We start from the raw sequence: 26073 nt of genomic DNA, 5'->3' as shown, positions 1-26073 counted from the left end.
CTTTGGAGACAGCTGGATTAGTGCTCTCACTCGCTGATTGAGGAGCTCTCCGCTGCCCGCAGGATTTTGTCAGTAGCCGCAGTTAGCTTTCTAAGGACTTCCCTGGGACGAGGAGCCTCAGCACAGCGTCTCTGCAACTTACACAATTTGAACGGGCTCCAAGATTTCAGACAGGTGAGAAGGAGAAAGCCTCCCCCTGGGTTACAAACAGTGTTTGTTCTTTCATGTTAATTGGCTCTCCGTTCCTGGGAACACAGATTGTGCTGCTTCTCCTTTACCTCGTACAATGTCAAATCCCCAAAGCAGCCCTGGCAGCGCAGAAGGGAGCGAGCCATATGGGGCAGGTTGCAGTTGTTCCTTCAGGTCTGGACTGCTTCCACTGTGAACAGATGGACAATGGCTGACATCCACTAATGGTTCTCGATAGGTTTCTTCTGCTGTTCATCTCTATCTTCTTTTTCTCTTCAGCCAGAACGCAGACCTTCCTGGAAACGGTCTGTTAACTCCTCTTGACTAGATGGAAAATGATACTTCTTATTTCATGATAACCAGAAAATGCAGAGGATTTAATTCCACCCTGGTTCTTGTGGTTTTAGCACTTATATGAAGAGGGTGAGATCAAGAAGAAAATCCCTTAGTCACTTAATACAGATAACATCAGAGGAGAGAGGTTTTCTGTGTTCACTGGTTTGAAGGGAATTTATTCTTCCTTTCATTCAGCACACTGCGAGCTTTTTCACTTTTGTGTGGCTGTTATTTCCAGTATAGAGCTAGTGTAGCCATTCCATTTTGAGAAAGGAGCAGCGCGCGTTTGGCATTTCAGAAATGACTTTGAATGTTTGACACAGCTGAACTTCTTGTTCATTAAGTGGAACTTTAATCTACTGCTTTGATCCTTTGGTAAACCTTCTTTTCTACAGTAGATGAAGGTCCTCTATTTTATTTCATGCTTGCGATGACCACCATTTCTTAAAGATTAAATGTCTCCCTTTTGTCAATTATTCTTTTTTTCCATTTTCCCCTCAGAACCTGCTGAAAATGGTTCTCCAAAATGGCCTTTCTCTTTCACATCTACCAGAAAGCATTAACTTCCTACAGTGGGGAGTTACACAGAGGAAGTAATACATTAAAAAAAAAAAAAAAAAAAAAAGCTCTAATTATATGCAATTGCAAAATGAAAGTAGACTGATCTGTATGTGTGTGTTTTATTAACAAACGCTTTTCAGGATCTCAGTGAAAGAAGGAAATATTTAAATCCAAAGTCTTCCTTCCAGATTTGAAATAAATTGCATTGACTTATTTTGATTACACATTTTCAAGATCTATTTTTAGGATAAAGTTGAAATGTTGAGCCTGCTTTATTCAGCCATTCTTTTCTTCTGACATAAATCCCTTTCAGGATCTCCTAATAGCATCTGCGAGATTTACTATTGACAAAAGCTAAGATATTCCTTTGAAACAGAATCTTACATTTCGATTAAAAAGTGCACAAAGGTTTTAAAATGACGGCTTTAAAAACTGCTACAACGAGCGTTCCTATGAACGGTGCATGTTTGGTAATGAGGGAAAAACACACATGAACGAGCCAGCACACACAGCTATGGCGAAATAAGGAAAATTTGTAAGTACACAATCGCAGTATCTAGATGTAGGAATACTGTCAAATTGCATTATTCACTTTAAAAAGAATTCAGCAAGTATCTTGGCTCATGCTTAGATGATACAACAGTAAAACTTCCTCTTTCAGTATCTTCAAAGTCACATCTGCTAAAGATATCCTACCCTAATGTATCTAATTTGTGAAAGCCCAAGGTCATGCCCTTCTGATTAGAGATTCTGAGGGGAATAAAACTTGTACTTAAATTATACATATGGCTGTTAACAGATACACTTAAAGCAATGTATTTACTCTTCAGCACGTGTGCCTCCAGCTGACTCTTAAGAAGGCAGGAAACAGTTTGGGGGCTTTGAAAAATGCCATAATTCTTGGTGCAAAACAGGGAAGACTCTCAGCAGTGTAATGTTACTGGTTTTTTTGTTTGTTTGTTTGTTTGTTTTTTAAGTTATAGTGACATCAGTGCCAAATTGTGATAAAAGGTTGGGAATTGTTACATTCTGTACATTCTGGGGAATATTTACTTATATTGTAGCTGCACAAATCATAGCCCAAAAGATGTGAAGAGGACCGAATGTTTCGTGACCCAGAGGCGAGCCTGAAGACGTAGGAAATAAAATGGATGGGGGTAGCTGGAGTCAGCTGGTTTGCTCCTGGATTTTCTCATACCCGGTCTAAAACTAGGCCACTGAAAGCCACATAGAGGGGAAGGAAAAGAAAGCCCCGAACTCCGGGTGAAATCAAGCTTGATTTTCTTGCACAGAAACAGCATCGCATTGCGCTCTGCAGTTAAACTTCAGTCCCTCCTCAGTTATTTTGTTTCCTTTCCCACCCTGAGAGTCTTCCCAGCTCCTTCCCTAGAGCAGGTGCCTTGTGGCAGCTGTCGAAGAGCAGGGTGGAGAGACCTCGCGACTTGGGAGACAGGGTCAGATAACCTCTCTCCTTTAGCAGGTGCAAATCAGCTCGCTGCTATTGAAAGAAACGCAGTCGGCCAGTTACAATCAGCCGAGGACCCAGCCCTTGGTGTTTTCCCAGGAAACATGAATTTGTGATGCGTGCACGCGTGCACAGGGAGGCGAGTAAGGACGTCACTACCTACAGCCTGCGTATTCGTTAAGTCTGCATACAATCAGAGAAGAAAAAGAGCAAGCATATGAGTCCCTTCATGAAGTAGCGTAGAGAATACCAAACTGCAGTATTAATAACCTCCTGTTATTGAATACTCCATCTGTTCATCATGCCAACTTATCCTCACTTAGAGCACTCCCCTTGTCATAATATTTTGTACCACACTCCCCTCCCTCCTCGGAGCAGCAGCTCCACTTCAGAACTAAACATTTGCCCAGTCGCATAACCCCACCGAGGAAACGGTCTCATTGCCTGTGTCTGTTTACGTTTCTATATAAAAAAAAACACGTAGCTCAGCTCAGATTTCCTTTCTGAATTTTCATTTTCGCTATTAATTTTTTTTTCTCCCCCGAGATGCTTCCATGTCCATATTGCCGTTCGCAGACACCGCGCTTGCCGTCTGAGCACGCTCTATCCCTAATGCCTGCTCCTGCTGATACGTTGCCACATGGCAGCGAAGAAAAAAAAAATATAAAAATAAATCCCCATTTTCTCCCCAGAGCTTTGATACGTATACATTTCCCTATTTGCTAACACCTATAAACGTCAATAAAGCGGTTAGCCACTTTAAAGCGGTTAAAGCCGAGTTTATTCACGCAACCCCCCCCCCCGAGGCGCTCGGCAAGCTGCTGTCCTAGGGAAGCGTAAGAACTGGGGGCTGTTTGAGGGTTTTTTTTTTGTCGATGCCCGTGCCCCCTTCCCGTGGAGGCAGGAGGAGATGGAGGCCGGTCAGAGGCTGCACCACCACGTCCTGGGAGCCACCTCCCCATCCTGCCGGGTAACCCAGAGGACGAAGGGGAAAGCCCAGCCGGGGCCGAGTCGCCAAGGGCCATCTGTCAGCTAAAAGCAGCGGTTCCTAAACACAGGGGCTTAGCTTACAGAGGGGGGGGGGTCCCCAAACCCAGCCCCCCCCCCCCCAGGCCGAGCCCCGGGCCCAGCCCTTCCTCCTTCCCCGGGCCGGGCCCAGCCCGCCCGAGCCGGGCGGTGCCGCGCACGCTTTGGTTGGCGGCCGCCGCCGCCGCCGTTTTGGCGGCTCGCGGGTCCCTGTGGCGGGCGGGGCGGGGCGGGAAGGGGCCCCGCCGCCATCAGCGGTGGTAACCGGGGGTCCTAAGTTCCTGAAGTGAACCACCGATGGTTATTCTCAATAATTATTCTCAATAATTTCATTAAACGATCCATCAATAATAAATATTAAGAATAATCTCCTAAAATGAGCAGTCGAGAGAAATTATTAATAGTTATTAATATTTTCCCAAAACGATCCATAAATAATCATTATTGTTAATAATTACTAATAATTTCCTCAAGTGAGCCATCAATAATAATTAATAACTAATAATAAGTTTCTAAAATGAAGAGGGTGACTCATGAGGTTACATTCCGGGGGAACCCTGTTTGTTGTGAGGCGCATCAAGGGGTGAGATGAGTGTATGGGGAGCCCCGGGTCTGCCCTTAGAGACTGAAACGAGCCAAAACCCACCATTTTAGGTTCTGTTGGGTCTGTTGGAGAGCTGGCCTGACCCCACTCTCCAATCCCATCCTGCTTCAGATGACAGGAGCAAGATGCTGGATTTCTGACTTCCACAGGACCGGGGAAGGGCACATCGATCGCTGGGGATAACCAGCAGACCCTGTGCTATGGGACTCTGGAGCGTCCAGATCCTTTCCTCCAGTGCCTCAGTGCTTATAGGCAGCACCCAACGCCTCCTTAAGTGCGCACCATATCAAGTGTCTTGTTTTGCTTTTTGTTGTCTGCCCATTTACCATTTTCCCCCAGTACTATGTGAAAAAAGGAACTGTTATCGCTTAGGCTCCTGCTGTGGCCCTGTGTGGGGTGAGCGAGCAGGGCTGGGGTGAGGCGGTGCGGGGCCCGGCAGGATGAGCGGGTTGTGGTCTGTAATCACTTGTGAGGGGGAAAAGCCACAGAAAATAACAAACTGAGAGAAGGGCTGATGTTTGGGGAATCTGGGGGGTCGCAGTGAGCATTAACACAGTGTTAATATTGAACGCAGTGTTAACGTTGGATGCAGCGTTAGTACTGAACGCAGGGTTAAGGTTGAACGCAGCGGTAATGTTGAACGGTGTTAACGTTGGACACGGTGATAATATTAAATGCAGTGTTAACATTGGACGCGGTGTTGATATTGAAGGCAGTGTTAACACTGAACAGCAGCAGGTATCTCCCACTACAAAAGTTTCAAAGCACCACCGGGGCTGAGGGCTGCCCTCCAAATCCCGCCGCCCGCCCCGCTCTCTTCCCATCCCCTCCACCCTCTGTGCACCAAGAGATCGAGGCGGCGGCGGCGGCGGCGAGGAGCCAGCCAGCCAGCCCCGAGCCTCCGCCGGCTCGGAGGCGGCGAAGCCGTGCGCGTGCGCGCGGCGGGCGCAGGGGGGCGGTGCGCGCGCGGGCGCGGGCGGGCATGCGCGCGGGCGGGCGGGCGCGCGCGCGCCGAGGCGGCGGAGCCGAGGGGCGCCCAGGCAGCGGCCGCCATATGCCGCGGCGGCGCCCGCCTGCCCCCGGCCCAGCCCCAGCCCCGGCCCCGGCCCCGGCCCCGGCCCGGCCGTGCCCCCCCCGCGGCCTCTTCCTCCCCCTCCTCTTCCTCCATCTCCTCCTCCTCCTCCGCCCCGCCGCCGCCGCCGCCCGCCCGGGCGCAGCGCTTCAATGGGAAGTTCGCACTTGCTGAACAAGGGCTTGCCGCTGGGTAAGGAGCTCGCCTCGCCCCGGCCCGCCGGACCGCCATCCGGAGCGGGATCCGGAGCGGGATCCGGAGCGGGACCGGGAGCGGGATCCGGATCGGACCGGGGGAGGGGTGTGCGGGGAGCGGGGCCGGCCCGGCGGCTGCATCACCGCTGGGAACTTTGCCTGGCCGTGATGGGGTGCCGGGGTAGTGGTAGGAAATAAAATAGGAGTTGGTTCTTTCTTTTCGATTGTACTTCTTAATTTTATTTATTTATTTTTATTCATTTTTTTATTTTTTATTTTTAACTTTCCTGATTTTAGTTATTATTTTTTTATTTTCTTTTTTACTATCTTTTTAATTCCATCTTTTTATCCTTTTAAATTTCATCTTTTCCTTCTTTTAATTTCACCTTTTTTTTATCCTCTTAATTCCATCTTTCCATCCTTTTAATTTCATCTTTTCCTCTCTTCATCTTCTATTATTTTTTTTTTAATTTTACCTTTTAAACTTCATCTTTCTGTCTTCCTAGCGTTACCTCTCTCCTTAATTTTACCTCCTCAAATTAAAACTGGGGTGTGGGGAGGGAGAGACGTAAGGTTCCCAACTTGCCCGCCGCTCGAACTCATCCCTTGGAAATTAAAAAAATAAACCAGCAGCAGCAGCGGGCTGAACCGCCCCGCTTTCCGCCGACCTGGTGCTCGCCCGTCCCCGCGGCCCTTTCCCAAAACAGGAAGTTTCCGAGCGGCGTTTTTCCCCAGGAAAAAAAAAAAAAAAACAAAAAAAAAAAACAAAACCGCTCGAGGCCTGCCCGCTGCCACCGTCGCCCGAAATCCGCGGGCGGGTTGCGTGGCCCAGAGGTAAGGTTGTCCTCCGGGCGCTGGGCGTCTCTTCTCCTCCCTTTTCCTCTCCCCTTTTTGTATCTTTTCCTCGCCGTTGAGGCGCCGCCGGAGGCGTTTCGGGGCTGGCGGCTGGTTTTTGGGGTGACGCGGGTGTCGTGCGCGGGGCGAGGTTAGAGCTACGCCCCTGCGCAGGGTGGCCGTGCCTTATTGTGTGAACTCCTGCGGGGTTTTTTTTTTTTTTCTTCTCGCAGACCTAAGACAATGTCGAGCCTGTTTATAAACATTATCGTTTTGTAAGCAAATGATGCCGGGGGAAGGCTGCGAAGCGGAGAGCGGGCTTGTTTACCGTGCTGATGCCCTGCGCTCTGCTCTGCTGCTTTGTTTCCCTCTTAAACATTAAATTCGAAAGTCAGCTTTTGACCGATGGCACCGGGCAGGACGGGGTAACCGTAGAAAAACCCTTGTTATCAGCGGTGGTTTTCAAAATTTCACCTGTTGTAACCTAAATTAAACAATTGGACGTCACGCTATATTTTAATAACTGCTGTCCTTATCGGGAAGAATGTTTGCTTTTAGGCCACGGCGGAGCAGCTCGAGATAATCATCCCTGTAGCCTCGCTGAAAATAATGAGGCCTAATAAACCCGAGCGAGTGTGTACTTTTTACCCGGTGAATTAAAATCAGCTCTGATATTTGCGGTGTACGCGTGCGTTTCGAGTGCATCGTGCCGATTTCCTTCTCCGGGGTCTTAGGAGATGTAAATAGTCTTATTTAGCATTCCAGCCCCATGGCAAGTAGCCTGATGCCCCATTAAAATGTTTTGAATCTCGTCATTGTGTCCCCGTAGGAAGGGAACGAGAAAGCACAAAGAAAAATAAAATTCGTATGTAAATAATTTCTGCCGTGGGTCGAAAGCTCATTAATCAGCGCTTTATTTTTTTTTTTTCTGTCTTTGTAAATAAAGAAGGTTAAAAAGCTCATTATCAAGTAGACCATGCTAGGAGGGAGATAATTGTCCAGCGCATCTCTTTGTTCTATATTCGTATCTGTTTTATCTATTTTTAGCTGTGTGGTAGTCAAGCAGGCATGTAAAATTAGCAGCCCAAAGTGCTAACTTTAGTATATTTCATGCTGCTGCTCTTTATTGACCCCCCTCCTCCCCCAAAGGCAGCCAGATTTCACTATTTGAATGCCGTGGCGTTTGGCAAATAATACCCTCTTTTGGTTTATTATCGTGTCAACCGTTCGGGGAGAAAGCTGGTAACAAAATACTTTGCCCACGTGCAATTCTCCGGTGTATTTCAAAACAAAATGAAGCAGACAGCCCCCCCCCTGCCCTCGGCCTGCCGGTTTTCCAGTGTGACTGAGAGAGAAATAGGTGGTTGTGAGGTGGCTGCGATGCCTCGATGGGCTGGAGAGGCCAGTCAGAGGGCTGAACCTTCCCTCGCTTTGGTCAGAGACGTGAAATAACGTCAGCGAGGCGAAGGGAGTTTGTGTGTGTGTGTGTGTGTGTTTGGGCGTAAATGGGAGCAGCGTGCGTGGCGCGTTCGCTGTCCTGCTGGGAGCAGCCACCACCCCCCAGGGCAGAGTCCGCGTTTCTCCGTCAAGCGACGCGTTATTTTATGGCTGGATCGGCGGACGAAGTCGTCACAGCCCCCCCGAGTTGCCACAGTCGTGCTCAGCGGAGGAGCGTAGTCAATGGAAGCGCTGTTGGAAATGAAACTGCTACAACCACCCCTGTGAATTTCTGGGCTCAGCGTTGTCATGTGTAGTTAGAGGAGCTGGAGCGTGCGGCTCCCGAGCGCACAATGAACTACTTGTAAAAAGCTCATCCTCGTAAATAGTGTGCACGGGATGACACTTTATCATAACGCGGAGCTCCTGATAGCGTGACAAAACAAATGACAAGTGTCCCGACGTTTGTCAGTTTGGTTAGCTCTTGACTCGTCCTTCTGTATCATAAAGATAAATGGCAGCTGCTCTTTGTTAAAAACGCGCGATGCTTCAATTTACTAATCTCCCCGGTCCTGAGAGTTATAGTTTTATTTACAATGTAAACAGAGCGGTCACAGCGCGTAGCCAAAAGTGTGATCCGAGAGATTAGGGCCGGGCTGGGTACCGGAGAAGTGTTATCGAGCAGATACAGGAGCGTGCTCGCCAGCGTTGGGAAGGGTAAAGTCGATCCCTCTTCACTGAAGGAAGAACAGCTACCCCAGTTCGGTGGCTAGTCCCTTCTGGGGACAAAATCCACCTTACCCCCAAGGTATCTGTTGGTGTGAATGCCATAAAATTGGAAAAAAAAAATAATAAATCACTTATTTTGCCAGAAAATAGTTTGAACGGCGATAAGTGTCTGGAAGGGCACGGATTTAAATGTCTCGAGTGAAGAGGACTGGGAAGCAACGCGATCTGTAATTTGCTGACGTGAAATACAACACTCGCTCAGAGCCGTGCAGATACTCGGGGCCACAATTGCTCGTTGCCATTTTGTCTTCCCGTACCCGCGATGAATTTCTCATCGCTGCGTTTCTCCAGAGCGTCAGGGGAGGCTGGCTGCTCGTGTGTGTGCTGGAGACCCGCGTTTAAGAGTATGAGATTCAGGTTTTTGCCTCCCAGGCCAGCTGGGAGCACTGATGAGGTGATACTCTTCCAGCATGTGTCAAGCTTTCAAATCCCCCAGCAGTTGGCAGCATAGCAGCATAGCAGCCTCAGCTGAGGCTCCCTAACCTTCTGGCCCCATAATTATTTATTTAGCGAGGGAGTGGAGATGGAGTTACACGTTTAATACGTGTCCTAAAATTTAAGGTGAGGATACCAGTTGTACTACACGGCCCTTTAGTCTTAGTCCCTCTGCCGCACGCACTTCTTCACTCCCAGGCAGCGTGGAAAGGGATTTACGGCCTTGGGAGATGGAAGCTCCCAGCTGTGTTTTTGGATTTCTTTCTCCCCCGCTGCCATAGGAGCAAAGATGACGATTCATTTGAACCTTTGCGTTGATCAGGACAAGACCGCAAACGTTCATTAGAGAGAAACGTAAAATTCCCATTTCCAGCTGCAGAACCGTAACGCTCTGCTCCCTCTCGGCGTTCCTCCGGGAGGACTGGGGGAGCGCAGCAGCCTCCACTCGTGGTGGGCGTGCTGGGATCTCGGAGCTGCGATTACCATCGGGTCTCTTCCAGCGCCCGGTAATCCTCAGCCCGTCTTCCCGAATGATTAACGTGCTCAGCAGCGCTTTGGGAACGTGAGCGCATCCGGGCGCTGCCTGTCTCAGGCTGATGGACGACCCCATGCGGCAGCGCCGCGGGCAGGGGGAGGCAGAGCCGGTGCCTCAAATTGTTCGGGGTGCGAAAAAGCTGCCAGTCCTTGGATCACGCTGCTTCTTAGGTACTTGCGGGGCACTGCTCCTCGTCCTGCTTAGCTTTGCTGGTTGGAATGACCGCCAAAAACTTTGAATTGCTTTTGAACCCGACCGGAGAGCTGCCTGGTTCCTCAAGGAGTTAGAGACAGTCCTCAGGGAGGACAGGGAGCAAACCTCCCGAGGCACGACTGAATGCCCGATAAAAGGAAATCGCCCAGAAGGAACATCTGTATGGTAGATGGATAGGTTAATTATTTTTTGATGTGCAAAACATAACGTACTTATGTTTGCCGTAGTAGAGCAAGAATTTAATTTTTGAGGAAGATGATTATAAATTAACTTCTGTGAAATATTTTCATTTCATCTCAAACGTATTACGCTTCCTGTATTACTGTTCCATTTGCTAATTATCCAGTTTGTGTCTAATCAACCTAATTGAAAATTGACATTGTTTGATTGTTATTAGTTTTTTTTTCTTTGAACTAAATGTTCCTGTGCTACAGTGGGTTTCATCTTGGTGTTTATTTCGGACGATCATTGCTTATCTCTGCACTTCCATCTTTTCATCCCGTTCTCAGGGGGCTTTGGAGGGATTTCCTTGCCGTGTACCTGCCAGTGCAGCCGGCCTGAGGGGCTTCTCTACAGACAGCAGAGAAAGCAGATGGTAGGGCAGGGGGCAATCGTTTGGAGTAGTTGTAAAACCGAGGCTGTTTAGTAGAAAGCTCTCATTTCCATCCCACGTGAAGGCATTCGGTATTAAAACACGAGGTAGTGCGACTGTGCAATTTCACTTCACGTTTGCTGTAAGGCATGTTTTGGGAGTTGTATTTACAGGTCAGTGGACGGCCCTTATCCGTGCCCAAATCACAGTCAGCGAGTTGTGTCACCACCGGCAAAGTTACAGAGGGCTGGGATGGAAGGAGCCCGGGCCTTGTGGCCCCGTGTGCCCGAGCTCAGTTACCCCTCCTCTCCTTGCGGTCCCTTCAGAGCAGCTGTGATGCCGGCCCACCGCGAGGAAGGAAGCAGACGAGTTCCTTACAGGGCTTGAGCTGCAGCTCCGGGCTCCTGCAGTCCAAATTCCTCGCTTCTGGATGTGCACCGACCCACCCTGAGCAGCCCCAATATTGTTTCACAGATCGCATCTGGCGCTGCCGTACACACCCCACGATAGGAGCGGTGAGAGGCGCACCCAGCGGGATCTGTCGGGTCCCTGCCGTTGATCCACGCGTAAACCGTTTCGCTGCCTTTAAAGCAAGCGTGGCTTTTGCCACCTTCGACGCTCGGCTGGGACGTGACCTTCAGAAACGAGAAGTGTCTGTGGCTGGGAAACCGTGCAGGGACAGTCCGGCGTGCTACGTGTGGGCCTGAACGCCGCTGCCTGGTGCAAAAAGGTTGTGGGCCCCCATCTGCTTCGGGTGGTCAGAGCCGAGCCTAACCATAGGCGCGAGAGGTGCTGGTTTAGGGCAGATGAGGGCTCTGCTTTCTGTTCTGTTCGTGTCAGAGCCTTGGGAAGCCGGGCTGGCGGCTGTTGCTGCTGCAACGTGAGGGGTTGTGCCTCTCTCCTACCCTCCAAAATGCTGTCAGTAGCGATTAGCCCACGGCTGCTTTCTGATGACAGCAGGAAAGGCAAATGCAACTCTCCAAGGCTCTCCCGCTGCGTTCCCGTTGACCTGTGTTCCTTTCCTGAGGCAGGAGCCTGCACCGTAAAGCCCGTACCTGGCCACTTAGAGGAAAGGTGCTCTCCTGCATCCCACCTGGCCGGTGTGCCGGGCGGTCAGAAGGCAGCCAGGAGAGGAGCAGCATTGCAGGGTATTGCCATCATCTTCCACTGCGTGCACTTCTTTGCTTTGCAGACTGCCCTCATAGCCCCTGGGTGAGTCAGAAATTGGGTAATCCAGCCCGAAGGGAGCTGCAGGCAGCAGTGTGCTGATCCACAGGGGGGCTTGCAGGTTGGGAGCACTGCCCCCAGCCCTTCTCATCCATGCACCCCGACAGAGGTGCCGCTGGGGGCTGCCCTCCCCTCTCTGTTCCTTCCCTTTAATTTACAGTCACAAAGTTTCTCTTGGCTGCTTCAAGAGTTTTACCCGGACACGAATTTGCAGACTGAGGCGCTGATTTTTGAGCCAAACCATCCAGAATTACCGCTGCTTCTCCTGTAGTTGCAGCACGGCGTTCTCAGTCTCGTACAGAAAACGCGCGGCTTAGCAGAAACGGTGGTGCGGAGCCCTTGGTCGGAATTCCCAGATGAGTCAAATTTCATTAGATGGTTGCAGCCAGCTTGTCTCTTGCTGAGTACGTAGCTTTACTCTTTGCAGAGTCATGCAGGACAAAAATGTTTAGCAGAGATAACCACAAGCCAGGCTCCAAACTCTTAAACTGATATTTAAATATTTTTTTTTCTCTTTAATGTGTTGTAGCAGATATGTTAAGCTGTTTATTTTTCAACCGGATAATGAGCGTTTTCACATTTGTGGTCTACCAACCATCTTAATGCGTGTCTGGTGCTTCACTGAATAGTATTAATGTGTATCACAGCCTTTCTCATGTTGTTGATTTTCCCGTTCGTATAATCAGCATTACTGAGGGAAGGGATCTTCACTAATTGTGCTGTATGTGAGAGTTCCCATGCTGCCTGGAACTGGCTAGCCACCTCCTCACAATGTACTGTTTCCTGGGTGAGAAAGAGCGTGGAGGTGCTGGCCAGAGCCTCTGCAGCATTTTAGGTTTGATTTTTACATCCTTGCCGAGTTCTCTCCTGCGTGCTAAAAGCGGACCTCTGCTAGCGGAGCTCCTTTTTTAAACTGCCTTGTGCCAAGCTTTCTGTCTTTCACTTCTGCTGCAGGGTTTTGGCGTGGAAAGTCTCGTTCGTTTAGGCTTGTTTACATGAGCTTTTGGGGTGCTTTAAGATGAGAAAGTAGCATCTATTTCCATTAGCTCCAGTTGTTTGCACCAAAAAGACTCACTACCTTCACCCTCAGTCACGATTTGTAGTTAATACTGCAATCGCTTTATTCATAGGTTCTGTCAAACTTTGGTTGATTTGTTTTCAGCTCCTGTGGGTCGTCACTGCCTGTGTGAATTGTGTTGAATTTCCAGACAGTTCTTCGTGTGGGACCTTCTCTTGTTATCCTAAAACTAAAGCAGCCTCCTTCATCTGCCATGGTAGAGTCTGGTGGGCAGCAGCGTAGCCACCAAAGCCCTGCTCCTTTGTGATCTCCGGCCTCAGCTCAGCTAGGCAGCGGATTTTTATTTATTTTTTTTACAAGCAAAAGCAACATCTAAGAAAATAACTTTTTATCTGTGTAGAGCTGGATGTATTTTAGCCACGCCAGTCTAGATAAAAAGAATGTCTTGCATTTTTTAAAAGCTTGTGGGAGGAGGCTCACAATAGAGGCTCCATTGTGCTCTTAGTACTGAGAGTACAGGAAATCACAAATTAGCTATGACGAGAGTATTGCAGGGGAGTTTTAAGTTTACTTAATTCCCATAGTATTGTATGGTTTTGAAAGGGTTTCACAATGCATTATTGCCTTTCGGGTTTAGTTGTGTATGTTGTTTGTATTTGGCAGTCCTCTGTTCAAGGCTTTCTCTTACCATGTCTTTGTTCATGTTTTGAATCCTTGAATCCAGATGACTTTCCTTCTTACTGTAAATACAGAGGCATACGAATACACTTGGTATTTATCTCATGACCACCCTGCAGCCATCTAAAATTTAAATCTAGCATTATGTATTCAGCAGTGAGAAAGAGCTCCTTAGAGCAAGCGATAAGAAAGGATTTTAAGTAGGAATCTGGAGAACAGAAAGCTGCAGGCGCAACTTTTCCTCTCCTAGCAGAATTTGATTTTTGATCCTGCAGGATGTCGAGTCATTCCACTTCCAGCTCATATCGAAGGGAACTGGAAGGGGCTTGCAAATCCATGGGCTCCTGGCTGCATCCTACATACTGAGCCAAAGTTACTGCAGGATAACCCTATATGTTGTCCAAAGATTGCTTTGGCTCAGTACTTGCAACTGAGGAACAAGTTCTGTCTCTCAGTTGAGAGAATTATGATTATGAGGGCTCTTCAAGACCATGAATCTTTTTTTCCTAGTTGAGTGAATAAAAAAATTTTACAGTGCAGCGTATTTTACTGAGTTGGTATGTTAGAAACTAAAGTACGGTGTGTACTATTACTTTATTTTGCCTTTGTTTTGATGACTTTGCTAGGATCGTTGCTCTGGACTTGTTTGTCTGCCTGTTAAATTTTTTTTGTGATTTTTCTGAGCTTTGTAGCTCAAAAAAACAATCTGTTGACAAAATTAATGCTCATGTTCTAAAAGGAAAATATTTTCTTACAACCACAAAAATGAAAGAAAAAAAATCAAGAAACAGAAAATGAAGTTTTTTTGCCTGTCTTAGGGATACCATCATATAGAAATGATGAAGTTTTCGAAGTGTGCAATTCTAGCAGGTATTGAAATGAGGGTGTTTTTTGTGCAGGAATAAAAAGGGCCTCAGAAATCATCTAATTCTCTCTCAGACTTTCAAAGAGAATTAGTAAAGATTAGTTTTCATATTAGAAGACTAATTCAAAAAGAACATTAAACAGGGATTATTTTTATAAATAGTAAATAACCTCCTGTCATATCTAAGGGTTCTTTGATCACAGAAATGCATAGTGAAAGAAGCAGTTCATGAATACGCCTTATGATACCTGGGAAACTGCTCACATTTAATTAAGTGCAATTTTAAATCAAGTTAGTTAAGCTAGTGCATGCCTGTTTGAACTCTTTCACGTTTGCATTAGGACGCTTAGGAATCGGGGAAGCCAAATCAGAAGGTGGTAGTCTGCAATGACTTATACTGGGTGTTCGTGTTCTGGTGTCCGAGCATGCTTTAGTGTGAGTACAGCTCCTGTGGGGGATTTGTACCTCTTTATATAGGGAACTTAATTGAAGCACTTACATTAGGAAATTAATAACCAATATGGGAACTGAATTGCCTTCTCCAACTCCTTAGCTTCATTTTTTCCCCCTTTGGTTATAGAAGTTTAGCATTGCTCAAAATCTTGGGCGGGTAGTGAGTAAGATGAAGTGTGAACTTGTTGACTTTAAGGGGAAATTTGGTCAACTTACTGACTGGAGGACTGGAAGAGAGGGGAGCAGAGGCAGCAGTGCTGGCAAGCGTGCAGGTGACAACGGTGCGGCCTGGCTGGTCCTGGGGCTCTTTTGTCACTTGTGCGTAGCCTGCTGTGCGTTACATGCAGGTAACTGGTGACCTTACTTGTGAAAGCACTCTGAGATCTGGTGAAAACGCCGAATTCGAGATCGATTCTCTTATTAATGGTGCTCTGAGTCGGTGCTGGGTAGATGTTGTTGTGTCTTGCTTACTTACAGGTGAAGGGTTTGGGAGGCGAGGCAGTGTGCTTTCAGTTGTGGCCTGAATTAAAGTAAATGCACGTAGGAAAAGACAGCCTGTGGCTTGACGGAACGCAGCTCCGTACAAAACATGCTGCTGTGATTGAAAGCCTTGTTTTTTCAAATTAAAAATGTACTTTCCGCTACTAAAGCTCCTTCTCTTTAAATAAAGAAAAACAAACAGAAAAAAAGCCCCGTACCCAAACCATCATCTATATTTGAATTGGGAAGCTGTATTTTGCCAATTAGCTTGACAGGACACGCATGCAAAGAAACCAGCGAAACGCTGCTAAGTGCTGAGGCTGCAGCTACGCTGTGCCCTGAAACACTTGTGCTAGCACCGAGTACTCCCGACCCTGCAGAGATACGAAGGTTTGGAGCAGAGACATGACTGCGAGCTATTTTTACTTAACAGTTGAACTTTGGAAGAGAAGAAGTAAGGGATAATTTCTTTCAGTTGGAGTTTGCACGTTGTGTGACTATTAAAAACTTCAAGACGACTGCTGAGTAAAGACAGCTCCTTGAAGTGCCAGATGGAAAAGAGCAAGAGAACTGCCTGCTGTTTGACACAGAAAGGGGATTTTCGCAAGCCTTGTTTTGGGGTCTTCCCCCAGCCTGCCCTGTTGCTGTGCCAGGCTCTTTGCTGTGCTGCAGCTTCTGTCATGGGGGCCCATCCAGACATGAGATAAGTAGCCCCCTCATTAATTACACGACAGAATACTGACTTCAAACAGCATCTTCATCACTCAAGCAGCATCACCGTCACTTCACTCAGCAGGTCTGCATCACGGCTCCGTGCTGCTGGGATCAGCACGGCTCTGTTCCAGTTCCTGCTCGCCTTGTCCAGTAAGTGCTCTTACGGGCACGGCAAACATTTCTGCTATTCTAGAAATGCGCTGGCTTTTTTGAAAGCTGTCGTGGTTTGTGAAATACGAGTCTGACTGTTTGGTTTGGACGGGAGACCCCTTAATTCATTCTTTCGCAGGGTAGCCGGTCGCGTTATTACATCCATTTTATATGGATTTCGTTCAATGCCTATGTTTACACATAGCTGGGAATAATTGGAAAATGTGAAAAATGCGGAGTATCCTTCAGTTGGCTAAAATTTGAAAAAAGGGCGTTGTTTTTTTTTTTTTTCCTGCCGGCAGCTGGAAGGCAGCCAGGTGAAAGTTAACATTCCCACAATACCTTTTTTTCTGTGGGCTAATGGGCAAGTTCAGGGCAGCGTTCTTGCAGGCGGCTGGATAAACACCGGGCCGGCCAAGGCTGTGGCACGGCTATTGCTGAGCGTGGAAGCGTTGCCGTTTGCCCTCGCGGTTGTTGCTTTGTTGACGATTTTATGTCATTATTGTTTTCCTGTTTATATTTAAATAATATGTTATTTAACACGGAGCTGCTGAGGAGAGCCCGGCGGAGGCCCCTGAGCTGCTGCAGGGCCTGGGGCGCCTCTGCTGTGAGGAGAGGCCGAGGGCTGGGGAGAGGAGGCTGGGGGGGGTCCCAGCAATGTCCCTAAACACAGAGCCCTGGCACAGGCTGCCCAGAGCCTGGGGGGGCTCCTTGGGGATCCCCAGGAGCCGCCTGGACGTGGGGCTGGGCCCCCTGCTCGGGGTGGCCCTGCTGGGGCAGGGCTCGGAGCAGAAGGCCCCAGAGGCCCCTGCCAGCCTCGGCCGTGCCGTGGCTCTGTGGAGTCCTGTTCTGTTACCATTTAGGATATCGCCCGAGGCAGCGCTGTATGAAAAATCACCATAATCCAGAGATGACCTCATGCGTGGTAGTGAAACGAGGCAGCGAGTACAAAACTAACTTTCAGAAGCTTTCAAAAGCTTGGTAGAGAGGCGTCTGTACAGCAGTAGTGTCTTTCTGACAGTGGCTGAAAAGAGGTGAAGGGGTGAGAAGCAGATCTGCCCTTTCGTCTTGCTCAGCTTTGGGCACCCCTGGTCCTTCAGTAGGAGCAGGCGTGGGGCTGGGTGTGCAGCTGGCAGCTCTGGCTGGCTCCCAGCTTGCAGTCACCGCTACTGCTTCGAGCATTGGTAACTTTTATAATCTTAAAGCCTCATCAGATTTTATAAATACATTTTTTGCTTGTCAGAATTCACATCTTTGTACTTCCAGAGTCGCTAAGCAGTTTATGTTCTGCAAAAAATACTGCAAAGTGCATAACTTTGCATATAGTTTGATCTATTAAGAATATTCAATGCTTTAAGTATTTGTGCAATTTATTATCTTTTTGATTGCTAAATAGCAGTGCACTGTGTACTGCCTCAAAGTAATAGTGTCCTCTTGAAGTGCAGGAATAGTGGTCTTTCCACCCAGGTGAATGATCATTTCTGGGCTACTGCAAAAACTGTAGTAAGGCTGGGTGGGTTAGCTGTGGCCATCTAGGGACAGTTTGGGGAAGAGGGAGTCAGAAATGTGCAGAATTTTGGAGTTGCTAAATGTCTATAGCTTTATTGGGCTGTCATATAAACGTTGTTATTATTAAAAATCATCTTAGTCATTTAAGATCTTTTCAGCTTAATCCCTTTCTACAAGAACGCCTTTTTGCCTTTGAAGGGCAATTTTCCTAGAAAATTGAAGGTTTTTTATTATTGATGCTTATTTAAAAGGGTAGCAAGTGAGTGTCACATCTAAAAGTTCCATTTTTACTGAGTTCTGAATTGACAAAAGAAGAAAGTCACCGGTGAAACTCGATCTTTTGTGCTTTCTGGATAGGTTGCGACAAGGCCATGTAATTATTCTCCTTCATTCACTGATGTCCCTGAGGTCCTTATGCTCACCGAAGCTAGTAAATGAATGTAAAGTTCATTATATGTAGATTTTCCATTTTTCCATGCAGTGTGTAGGCCCGTTGTCGTGTAGTCTGTACGGTCACATAATTATGGAATCACTAGGATCAGTATAACCACTTGTAATGTTCCGTTCTCTTATTCGAAATACAGCAAAACAGTAAAATACAAGTGCACTAAGGTGTATTAATGGTGGGATTTCCAGCTCTCTGATCTGTGACCACAATTTTTCATCAGTTTTAAACCTCTAATGCCTTTAATATGTTTTCAGGAACTAAGTAGGAAGAAAAGCACTATTGCTTACTTGATTAAAATACAGACATATTAAGAAACAGAAATCTGTTGTCCTGTCTTCAATTTGTATTCATTTAGAACGCAGGTTTTATGGACCTTTTAGCAGGAGATTATTTATTTCTCTACGTTGTAAAGAACAAATACTTGAACTGCTGGTTTTATTGGACATAAATGCCAGTATTTTGGAACTGGCTATATTTAGATATATAGCATCCTTTTCTAGTTAACATTTCCTTGCCTCCTTGCATAAAGTAAGTCTGGTTATTCCACACACACACACACACAGATACATATATACATGTGTGGGCTACGTGCTCCCTAATTTTCAGCACAAACTTCAAACTTGTTTTTTGCTGTAGCACAGAGTGGTAGCATCCTTTCATCATCTGAGAAACCAAACTCCTCCATACACGTAAAATGTATTAATTACGTCAGATATGTGTGTTCACATCAGTGTGTGAGCTGCTTGGGTGCAGATGAGTATCTGCTCGCTCCCAATGCTCTCGGTTTTGCAGCTAACCCTCAAGCAGCGGGCTGCCTTACCCTGCAAGCAGCTCTGCTGCCTGATTGCAGAACCCCAGTGCAACTCCGTGTGAGTAGGGAACAAAAAGCAAGACCTTAGATGAAGACAAAAAATAAAATCCTAATGAAAGATGTGCACTGAATAGTAACTTGCGCTTTCATGTCTACCAACTGTGAAACCTCTGTAAGAATTGCTACTGTTGTGCGAGTGTTCCCTCCTTCTTAATAGAGGTGTTCTGTATCCTGTTTTTCTTGTTGACTAGAGAATGACAGCTTTTAGAAGTATTGTAATGATGAAGTGCCATTAGCTGTGTACCATTCATGTCTTAAATTGCATCCTTTGTTGTGTTCCTTGCTATTCTTGTAAAATAGTTAGGTATGGTCAGGATCTTGATTTCCAGCACTTCTGCTTTCTTTTTATTTTCTTGTTTTGTAGGTTATTCATTTTTTTGTTGAATTATATGTATTTCTGTGATCAGTTGGCATGGAAACATGGCTGCTTTATAGGCCAGTTGCTTTTAGCATTAATTTGCAGGTACTTGTTTTTGAATGTGAAAATGGAAACCATTTATGTTCTTCATCATTCCCCATCATTAATACTTGCATGCTTTCCGACGCAACATAAATTATCTTTCTTTCTGTCTTAAGGGGAAAAATGTACTTTTTTTTAAAGTGGAAAAAAAAAACCAAAATACTCTGCTGCTTCATGTACACCATATTAACACGGCAATACTTGGTATAAAAATAATTTCTATGTAGATAGCTTGACAGTACAGTGAAGCAAAGCCTAACACCAAATCTTACTTTAAAACCAGAAAGCTTATAACGCTTTTCACAAACTCAGAGTCTTTTTTTCATGGACCTATTTTCATGAACCTTACTTTCATTACTCTTCCTCTTTTGATTTCAAAAAGAGCCCTATTTTCTTAGAGGGGTTTGCTGAGTTTCGCTTGAAGAGAAGTTAGAGGTTTGCTTTGATCAGTAGTGAAGAAAATGGAGGAATACTTCTTGCTGTTCTGTGACTTTAGTTAGTGGGGTTTGCGGTTTCTGGAATACCTCGGTGTGGGCAGAAGTGAATTTGTAGGCTCTTCTCTGCTCACCGCTGCAGCGGTGACAGGACGCTTCAGTGCCAGCTGCTCGAGGAAAAACAAGTTGCACTGTCACACGTCTTCATAATGAAGAATAGCTGGACTACCGGCGTGTGTTCACATTTATAGAAATCTGAAACTGTCAGATTACGTGCTATTTTAAGTATAGGTAACTAAATACCTCATTTAAGACATATTATAAGCAGGTGCAGATTGTCTGCTCTCAGCATAGTAGCTTTCAAGTTCTTTAGGATCAGATTGAACCTCGTTTTAATTTCTAGTAGCTAAGACCGTTGTCTGAAGAGCTTATACAGATTGGATATGTGGAATAAAAATAAGATTTGAATTAATTTACTTTGGCTCCTACTTCTTCATCCCGTTCCAGACTTCCAGCGCTTTGTTTCGGTAACTGTTTCATAGGGAGCATACAAAACAAACAAATTCAATTGATAATGCTCTTAACTGTTTCACATACTGTTTTCTTTACAGAAAGACTTCAGTACAGGAGGTGAGGGCTTTCTGTCTTGCTCTTGGCAGTTTACAGATGAGATTTTCACTAACCCCGATGCAGCTGTGAAAGAAGTTAGGCTGTGCCGCTTCCTGTGTGACCGCGTCTCATCGCAGGCACAGAATAAACCCATTTCCCCCCTTTCCTACCCCCCTTCTACTCCATTCTCTCTGATAAACAAATAGATCTGTTAAGAGCAAAAAATAAATGGGTCCCACCCTCTCAGCATCTCGGCGTACTTGTCAGAGTAACTGGAGACAGGATGTCCTTCTTCCCCAGCTGTTGTAAACTGCTCTTTTTTGGTTCCCGTCCTCTCCTGAAGAGCCTGATGGCACTCCTGATCCAGGAAAGGCAGCAGAGAGAACCAGGGTGGGGAAAAAAATATGCTGTTAATCGGCTTAATTGCCATGCAGAATTACTTTTTTTTTTTTTTCTGGATTTGACTGATCACCTCTTATTTTCTCTCTGCAACTTATTTTTTTCATTACTCAACTTAGCGTCTTTCTGTGTTCTCAGTTGTTTGTCCAAGTGGCTGTCCTTGTTCGATTGTCCTTGGTTGTTCTCCTGCAGTGCTCCCAGCTCTCGGTTCTGCCCGACGGAAGACGTAAGCTCACGCAGCAGCTGCCAGTTGTGTGGTTTGGGGTTAGGTGCCCCCAGATTTCAGGATGAAGCTAGTACGCTGAGTGTGCTTGCTGTCGCTTGATCCCAGCTCTGTACAACAGTGGGAAGAGAAGGTTTGTCTTGTGTTCATTTATGGACTGGTTGGATGCAGTCCTCATTGAAACCAGAGGCTTCCCTTCTGCTGGGGAACGCTCCCATAGGCTTCTGTGGGCGTTTCACAGACCTCCGAGAGAATTGAAGTACCAACTGTGTTGTCCCTTAAGTATTTCTGACATAAGTTGTTACCCATTGCTCTTGTTTGGTTATATTTAACAGGCATTAAGGAATAAATAGTCCAGCTTAATTTGAGTATTTTATCTAAGCATTCTGGGAAGTACTTACACAAGTATGGAAAGAAAGGTATCAAAACGTAGGTGTCAAACCGTAACCAGAAAAAGGTTTATATTCTTCAAGGGAAAAATGACTATGGCTTTTATTAGCTGTGCAGCTTTCAGTATTTCCGTTCATCGTACAAGCCATTTGGCTGCGAGATCCTCATTTTCTAGCTTTGTACGATGCCTACCCCAAAGTTGGTTGTCTGCAAGGGAATAATGCAGTAACGGTGTTTAATGGCATTTTGTTAACAAGTTGCTATGTTGCAACTTCCACCCGAGGTAATTTCACAGTCACTAGCATTCAAGAGTTGTTGGCAAGCAAATTCCTGATGAAAATGCTTCTAGGAAGCCCGGATGGCATCGGTACTCTTACTGTGAGTAGCAGCTCAGAATCTAGGCTCCAGAGGGACACATTTTACAAGATATTTTGGTGATGTAACTTGTGTAAGAAATAATGATGCCAATTAATTATTTTTCCAAAAACTAATTGCAAATGCATGCAGGTGGAGTTGCCTCTTTAAGCAGTTAGCTCTCTGGGCAGCACCAGCTCATCCACCCCTTGTAGCTACCACATTTTATGTGCTGTGGGGTCCAGACCTGATAACTGATCCTCATCTGGGGTGCCTGTGGATGTCGGCTTTTCACTGAGAGTTATTTTCCAGATTTCATCTGCTGTTCTCAGCACTCATTTCCCTTCTTCCTTTTGTAACCGGGATGACAGTCCTGACCCGGGAGGGACAGAAGGAATGAAAAGATTGATCTTTTGGAATAAAGTCTCTGAGGCAAATACCGTGAGAGCTGAAATTTCCTATGAAGTCACTCTGGTGAAATAGCAAGTATGCTATCAAAGTACCGAATAAACACAAATAAAAACAAAAATAAAAAGTGGCAGTAACCAAAATTAGGGAGCAGAAGTAGTAACTTCTCATTTTATTACTTTTGCAGTGATACACCTGCTCTAATTTGGTTTGCTTTACATCCAGAAAATAAGGAAAAATCAGTCTCTTACGAAGACCTGCCTGTTCTGCTGTTGTTTCTGAGTCTCAGGAACAAGGATTTGTGTTTTCTAGCCACATTTTAGAAAATAGTCTAATGCTCTTGATTTCTGGGGGTTATCAGATTTTGCAGTGGGCAAGCAAAAAGTTGTAATTTCCCTGTTTTTTTCACGAATTACAGGCAGCAGGAAGCACTTAGACTTGATTTCCAGCATCTCTGCTGCGTTCATTTTTCAGACACCAGAAGCACTTTCAAAATAGACTTTAATATTTGCGTGAAGTTGGTGATCCTTTATCTTTGCATGATAAAATTCAAAGTGATTCGAGTGTTTCCTGTGCCGGTCTGCTTTTAGAAATGTGATGCCCAAGCAGGTTGTCCAGCATGCCGCTGTTTATCCTGCTGCTGACATTCCTCACGTTTCTGGTTTCAGAGTACGTAGAAATCCCACAGAACAGGCTGCCTTATTTTGGAAATTCTTCCTCGAGACTAATACATCGGTCTAGTCTCCACTTAACTCGCTTCTCCATCTGTTGTCAATCTCTCTCTCTTTTGTTTTGAAAGGAAGTCGCTGTGGTCCCTTTCGGTAACTGTCCATTTTTCACAGACTGCCGTGCTGCACAAGTCTGAGGCTGTCAGAGCGAGAGGGGGAGATGACATTTGGGTGACGCACATGTGCGCCGTGGGCAGGCTTCGTAAATGTCTCTGCCTGCAGGCTGGGGGACACGGGCGCTATAACAAGTTTATTTTTTTTTTAAGATCAGGCATAGATGGAGAAGGCAAGAATAAAACTGCAAACTGACATCTTAATGCCGTTTGCTGGGAGAGGTAATAGTGAACTCATTTCCAAAATACAGTGCTGGATCACACCAAGAACGTACGGTAGGAAAGATGACCTGTTAAGAAATCTTGCCTGTGTGACGAATGAAGGGTACCCTTTTGCCTTAAGATCTTGTGACTCTTAATAGAATCGATAATTCCTTTTATAACACTTTCTTGGAACTGGTGTTTTAGCGCTGATTAAGGCTTTATGCAATTTAGAGAGATGGGACATGATTTGTGCCCTGAAAAATTGATAATTTGAAGCCTTTATCTGCAGACAAAGCATTTTTATGCCTGTGAATGAACCCTTTTCAAGTTTAAAATGGTTAAACTACAGAGACTAAAATAAATGTTATAAAGCCTAGTGAAAAAATGCAAATACGGGTCATTTTTAAACACTTCTGACTTCTCACCAGATCAGTGGAAATAACTTAAAGCGTTCAAAAACCTTCTATAAACCCCTTTAGTATGTGGTATGTGTGGGAAGAAATATTTTGCTTGTCTCATCAAGTCATGGGAATAAGTCCCGGTTTTAACTGTTTTTCAGTACAGCTTTAACTGTGATATTGGGACCAGAGCCTTTGTAATTGAAACTCAGAATCTACTTGAAGAAAAGCTCAGAAGAACAGCTCTCTTACATCATGTGCTTTTATTATATTATGATTAAATGTAACACGATAATATAAACCCAGCCTTTGCCTTAAACTGCCTGTTTTATTTGGCACATTGGCTGTTGTTACTGGCCCGTTCTCAGGGAGCTTGTCATTTTCATACATCCTGTTTGCTTACCATCAAAATGAACATCTTTTTTAGAAAATCCTCTTTATTCAAGGTCGGTTCGGTTACCGTGGGTTAGGGTCCCGAGTACCCTGGATGGGAGGTAGGTGCATGACTTTGGTTTCATCATGCTGGCGACTTTCTCCTTTTCCCATTTTTACGATGGAAGTGTTCTCTAGCTTGCAATCCTCATCAGCCATTTTCTTAATATCGACGGAGAATGGCAGAGGTCAGTGGCTGTGGGAGGAACCAAAAAGGGGGAGAAATTAAGAAGAGCTTTAAGGAGCCCTTTGCACTCGTTGAGTGTTTCTCAGAGTTCCTTTGGCTTTCAGGAAAACACAGTGGAGCGTAACTGAGGAAAGAGAGTGTTAGCCTCATTTACCAGAAATCATAATACTGTGTTGAATTCCCCTTTTTTAATTACACCGGTCTTAAATATATAAACATATGTATAGCACAGGCTTTTGAGAATTTTAGCTGTAAATCTTAGGGGAAGTTCCTAGCTCCCCTTCCCTCTTTTCATCCCTACCCAAGAGAATCACTCTATTTTTGTCACTCTAAGATAACTGACAATAATAGCACCATGATTTTCAGCTGAAAGTGAAGAGCATTAGATGCTTTCCTAACAATACAAATAAAAAAAACTTACAAAATAAATGGAGAACTGTGTTCCAGAGGCAGAATACTTTGGTACTGTTATTTTTAGTATCACTGGAATGTGTTGTGCCGACCTCAAAAAATTAAACCTTGTGAAACTAATTTGATTATCCAAGGCCTCACACTTGCTTATCTTCATCCTTTTTGATAAGGAAAATAAGGAGTGCCCCGGGTAATAGTTTAACGTTCTTGGTCAAAGTACAGGTGTGCTGTTAGAGAAATTGCTTTCAGTGTTTGGGATCAGAATAAAGGAAGCCTTTGATGTTGGCTTTGCTTGGGTTATTGGGTTTCTTTCTCCGAGACAGCATCCTGTGCAACATCTAAAATACGAGAAAAGCACAAAGAGTCGCCATTACAACTTCTGAATATAGTCTGTCATATTTTGTAGTACATTATTGGCAGTGCCTTTCAAACATCATGTGAAATTAATGCTCCGAAAGCGGTTGTATTGATTACACTAGTAGATGGTATTTTTTTTCCCAAAGCGTACTTACAGCTCAGGTGGTGGTTTAAAACAAATCCAAACCTGCTGTAATAATATAGCTTACTGTAAGAGAAACATTTTAGGAGGAGAGGGGAAAAAAAAAGTCGTCTTTATTTCTTCCTAGTTCAAATACATAATATTTTACAGGCGGATCAAGAGCAGATCCTTGAGTGTATTACATTGTAAATTAACGTTATGTGGCTGTTCAGCTTTTATGCAATTCACGGCCAAGATGCTGATTCTGATAAGATGACAAACTAAGAAATAAAAGCAGTACTTCCTTTTATATTGAACACATGGGTGAAGGAGCTAGGCTAAGGGCTGCTGATGGATCGCGCTTCGCGTGGCGGTGCAGCCGCTTTGTGCCAGCCCCTCCGGGCTTGTGCTCTGTATCCGATGCATTGTCCTCAAAATCTCCAGGACCTCGTCCTTCTGTGGAAAGTGTTTCAGTAAGTCTTGGCACGGCCCGTATTGTTACTGGAATGGCTCGGGGAGTTAATCATGCTGCTCCTATTACAATAGTTGAAGCAGATTGTTTTTCCAGTTCCTGTCAGCAGGAGTTCTCTGGCTTTTTTTTTTAAGTCACACCCACCAACCTATAAAGTTTATGGGCTGAAATGTAAGTTCCATTGTATTTTAAACTAAAAGCTTGGGTGTGTGTGAGGGTGGGTGGTGGCTGCTCCCCCCCAGCCGCTGTTATCGGGCTCCTCTTTGGTGGCCGTGCCGAGGTGGCAGCAGCTGTGTCCCCAGGTGCGCTGCAGGGACGTCTTTGGTGCAGGCTTGATTCCTGCATTCGGTTCCCGCATTCGGTTCTCTATTTTGGGGCTTTGGCCTTGCCAGCGAGGGGAAATCGATGCCTAGAACTTGGTGTGGGTAAAAGTGAGGGCTGAAGTGTGCCGATTCTCACCTGGCGCATGTCGTAGGGGGCTTCTGCTGGTTCGGAAATAGCGTTGGCCTCAGGCACAGCCTGCAGGCAGGGGCACTCATCTCAAAACTGGAGTTACAGGAACAAATTTGGCAGCCTTGGCCAGGAGCTCTCTGCAGCTGGGACTAATGGGAGTGTACTCAGGGCAGTTCCACCATCGCTGATTTTTTTTTTCCTCTCCTTCTTCCTTTTCTTGTTACT

General features: G+C 45.7%; 1 protein-coding gene across 6 annotated transcripts in view; it reads left to right on the top strand.

Annotated features, from left to right (window-relative positions):
• The window catches only part of CTBP1 (C-terminal binding protein 1), a 233574-nt gene that overhangs the window by 160515 nt on the left and 46986 nt on the right, over positions 1 to 26073 (top strand). Inside the window, exon 1 of one of the 6 annotated variants that reach the window (XM_048047559.2) lies at positions 5281 to 5445. The exons of 4 other annotated variants lie outside the window; for them this stretch is intronic. In XM_048047559.2, the coding sequence (XP_047903516.1) occupies positions 5406 to 5445 (40 nt within the window). In that variant the 5' untranslated portion in view covers positions 5281 to 5405. Of the gene's footprint in view, positions 1 to 5280; positions 5446 to 26073 lie in introns of those variants that run through there. One more of the 6 variants, XM_048047575.2, reaches the window with a different exon arrangement.

Source organism: Anser cygnoides, chromosome 4, assembly GCF_040182565.1.
Source record: "Anser cygnoides isolate HZ-2024a breed goose chromosome 4, Taihu_goose_T2T_genome, whole genome shotgun sequence".
NCBI lineage: Eukaryota > Metazoa > Chordata > Aves > Anseriformes > Anatidae > Anser > Anser cygnoides.
The sequence above is the reverse complement of the archived record's forward strand: the minus strand, read 5'-3'. Positions and strand labels throughout refer to the sequence as shown.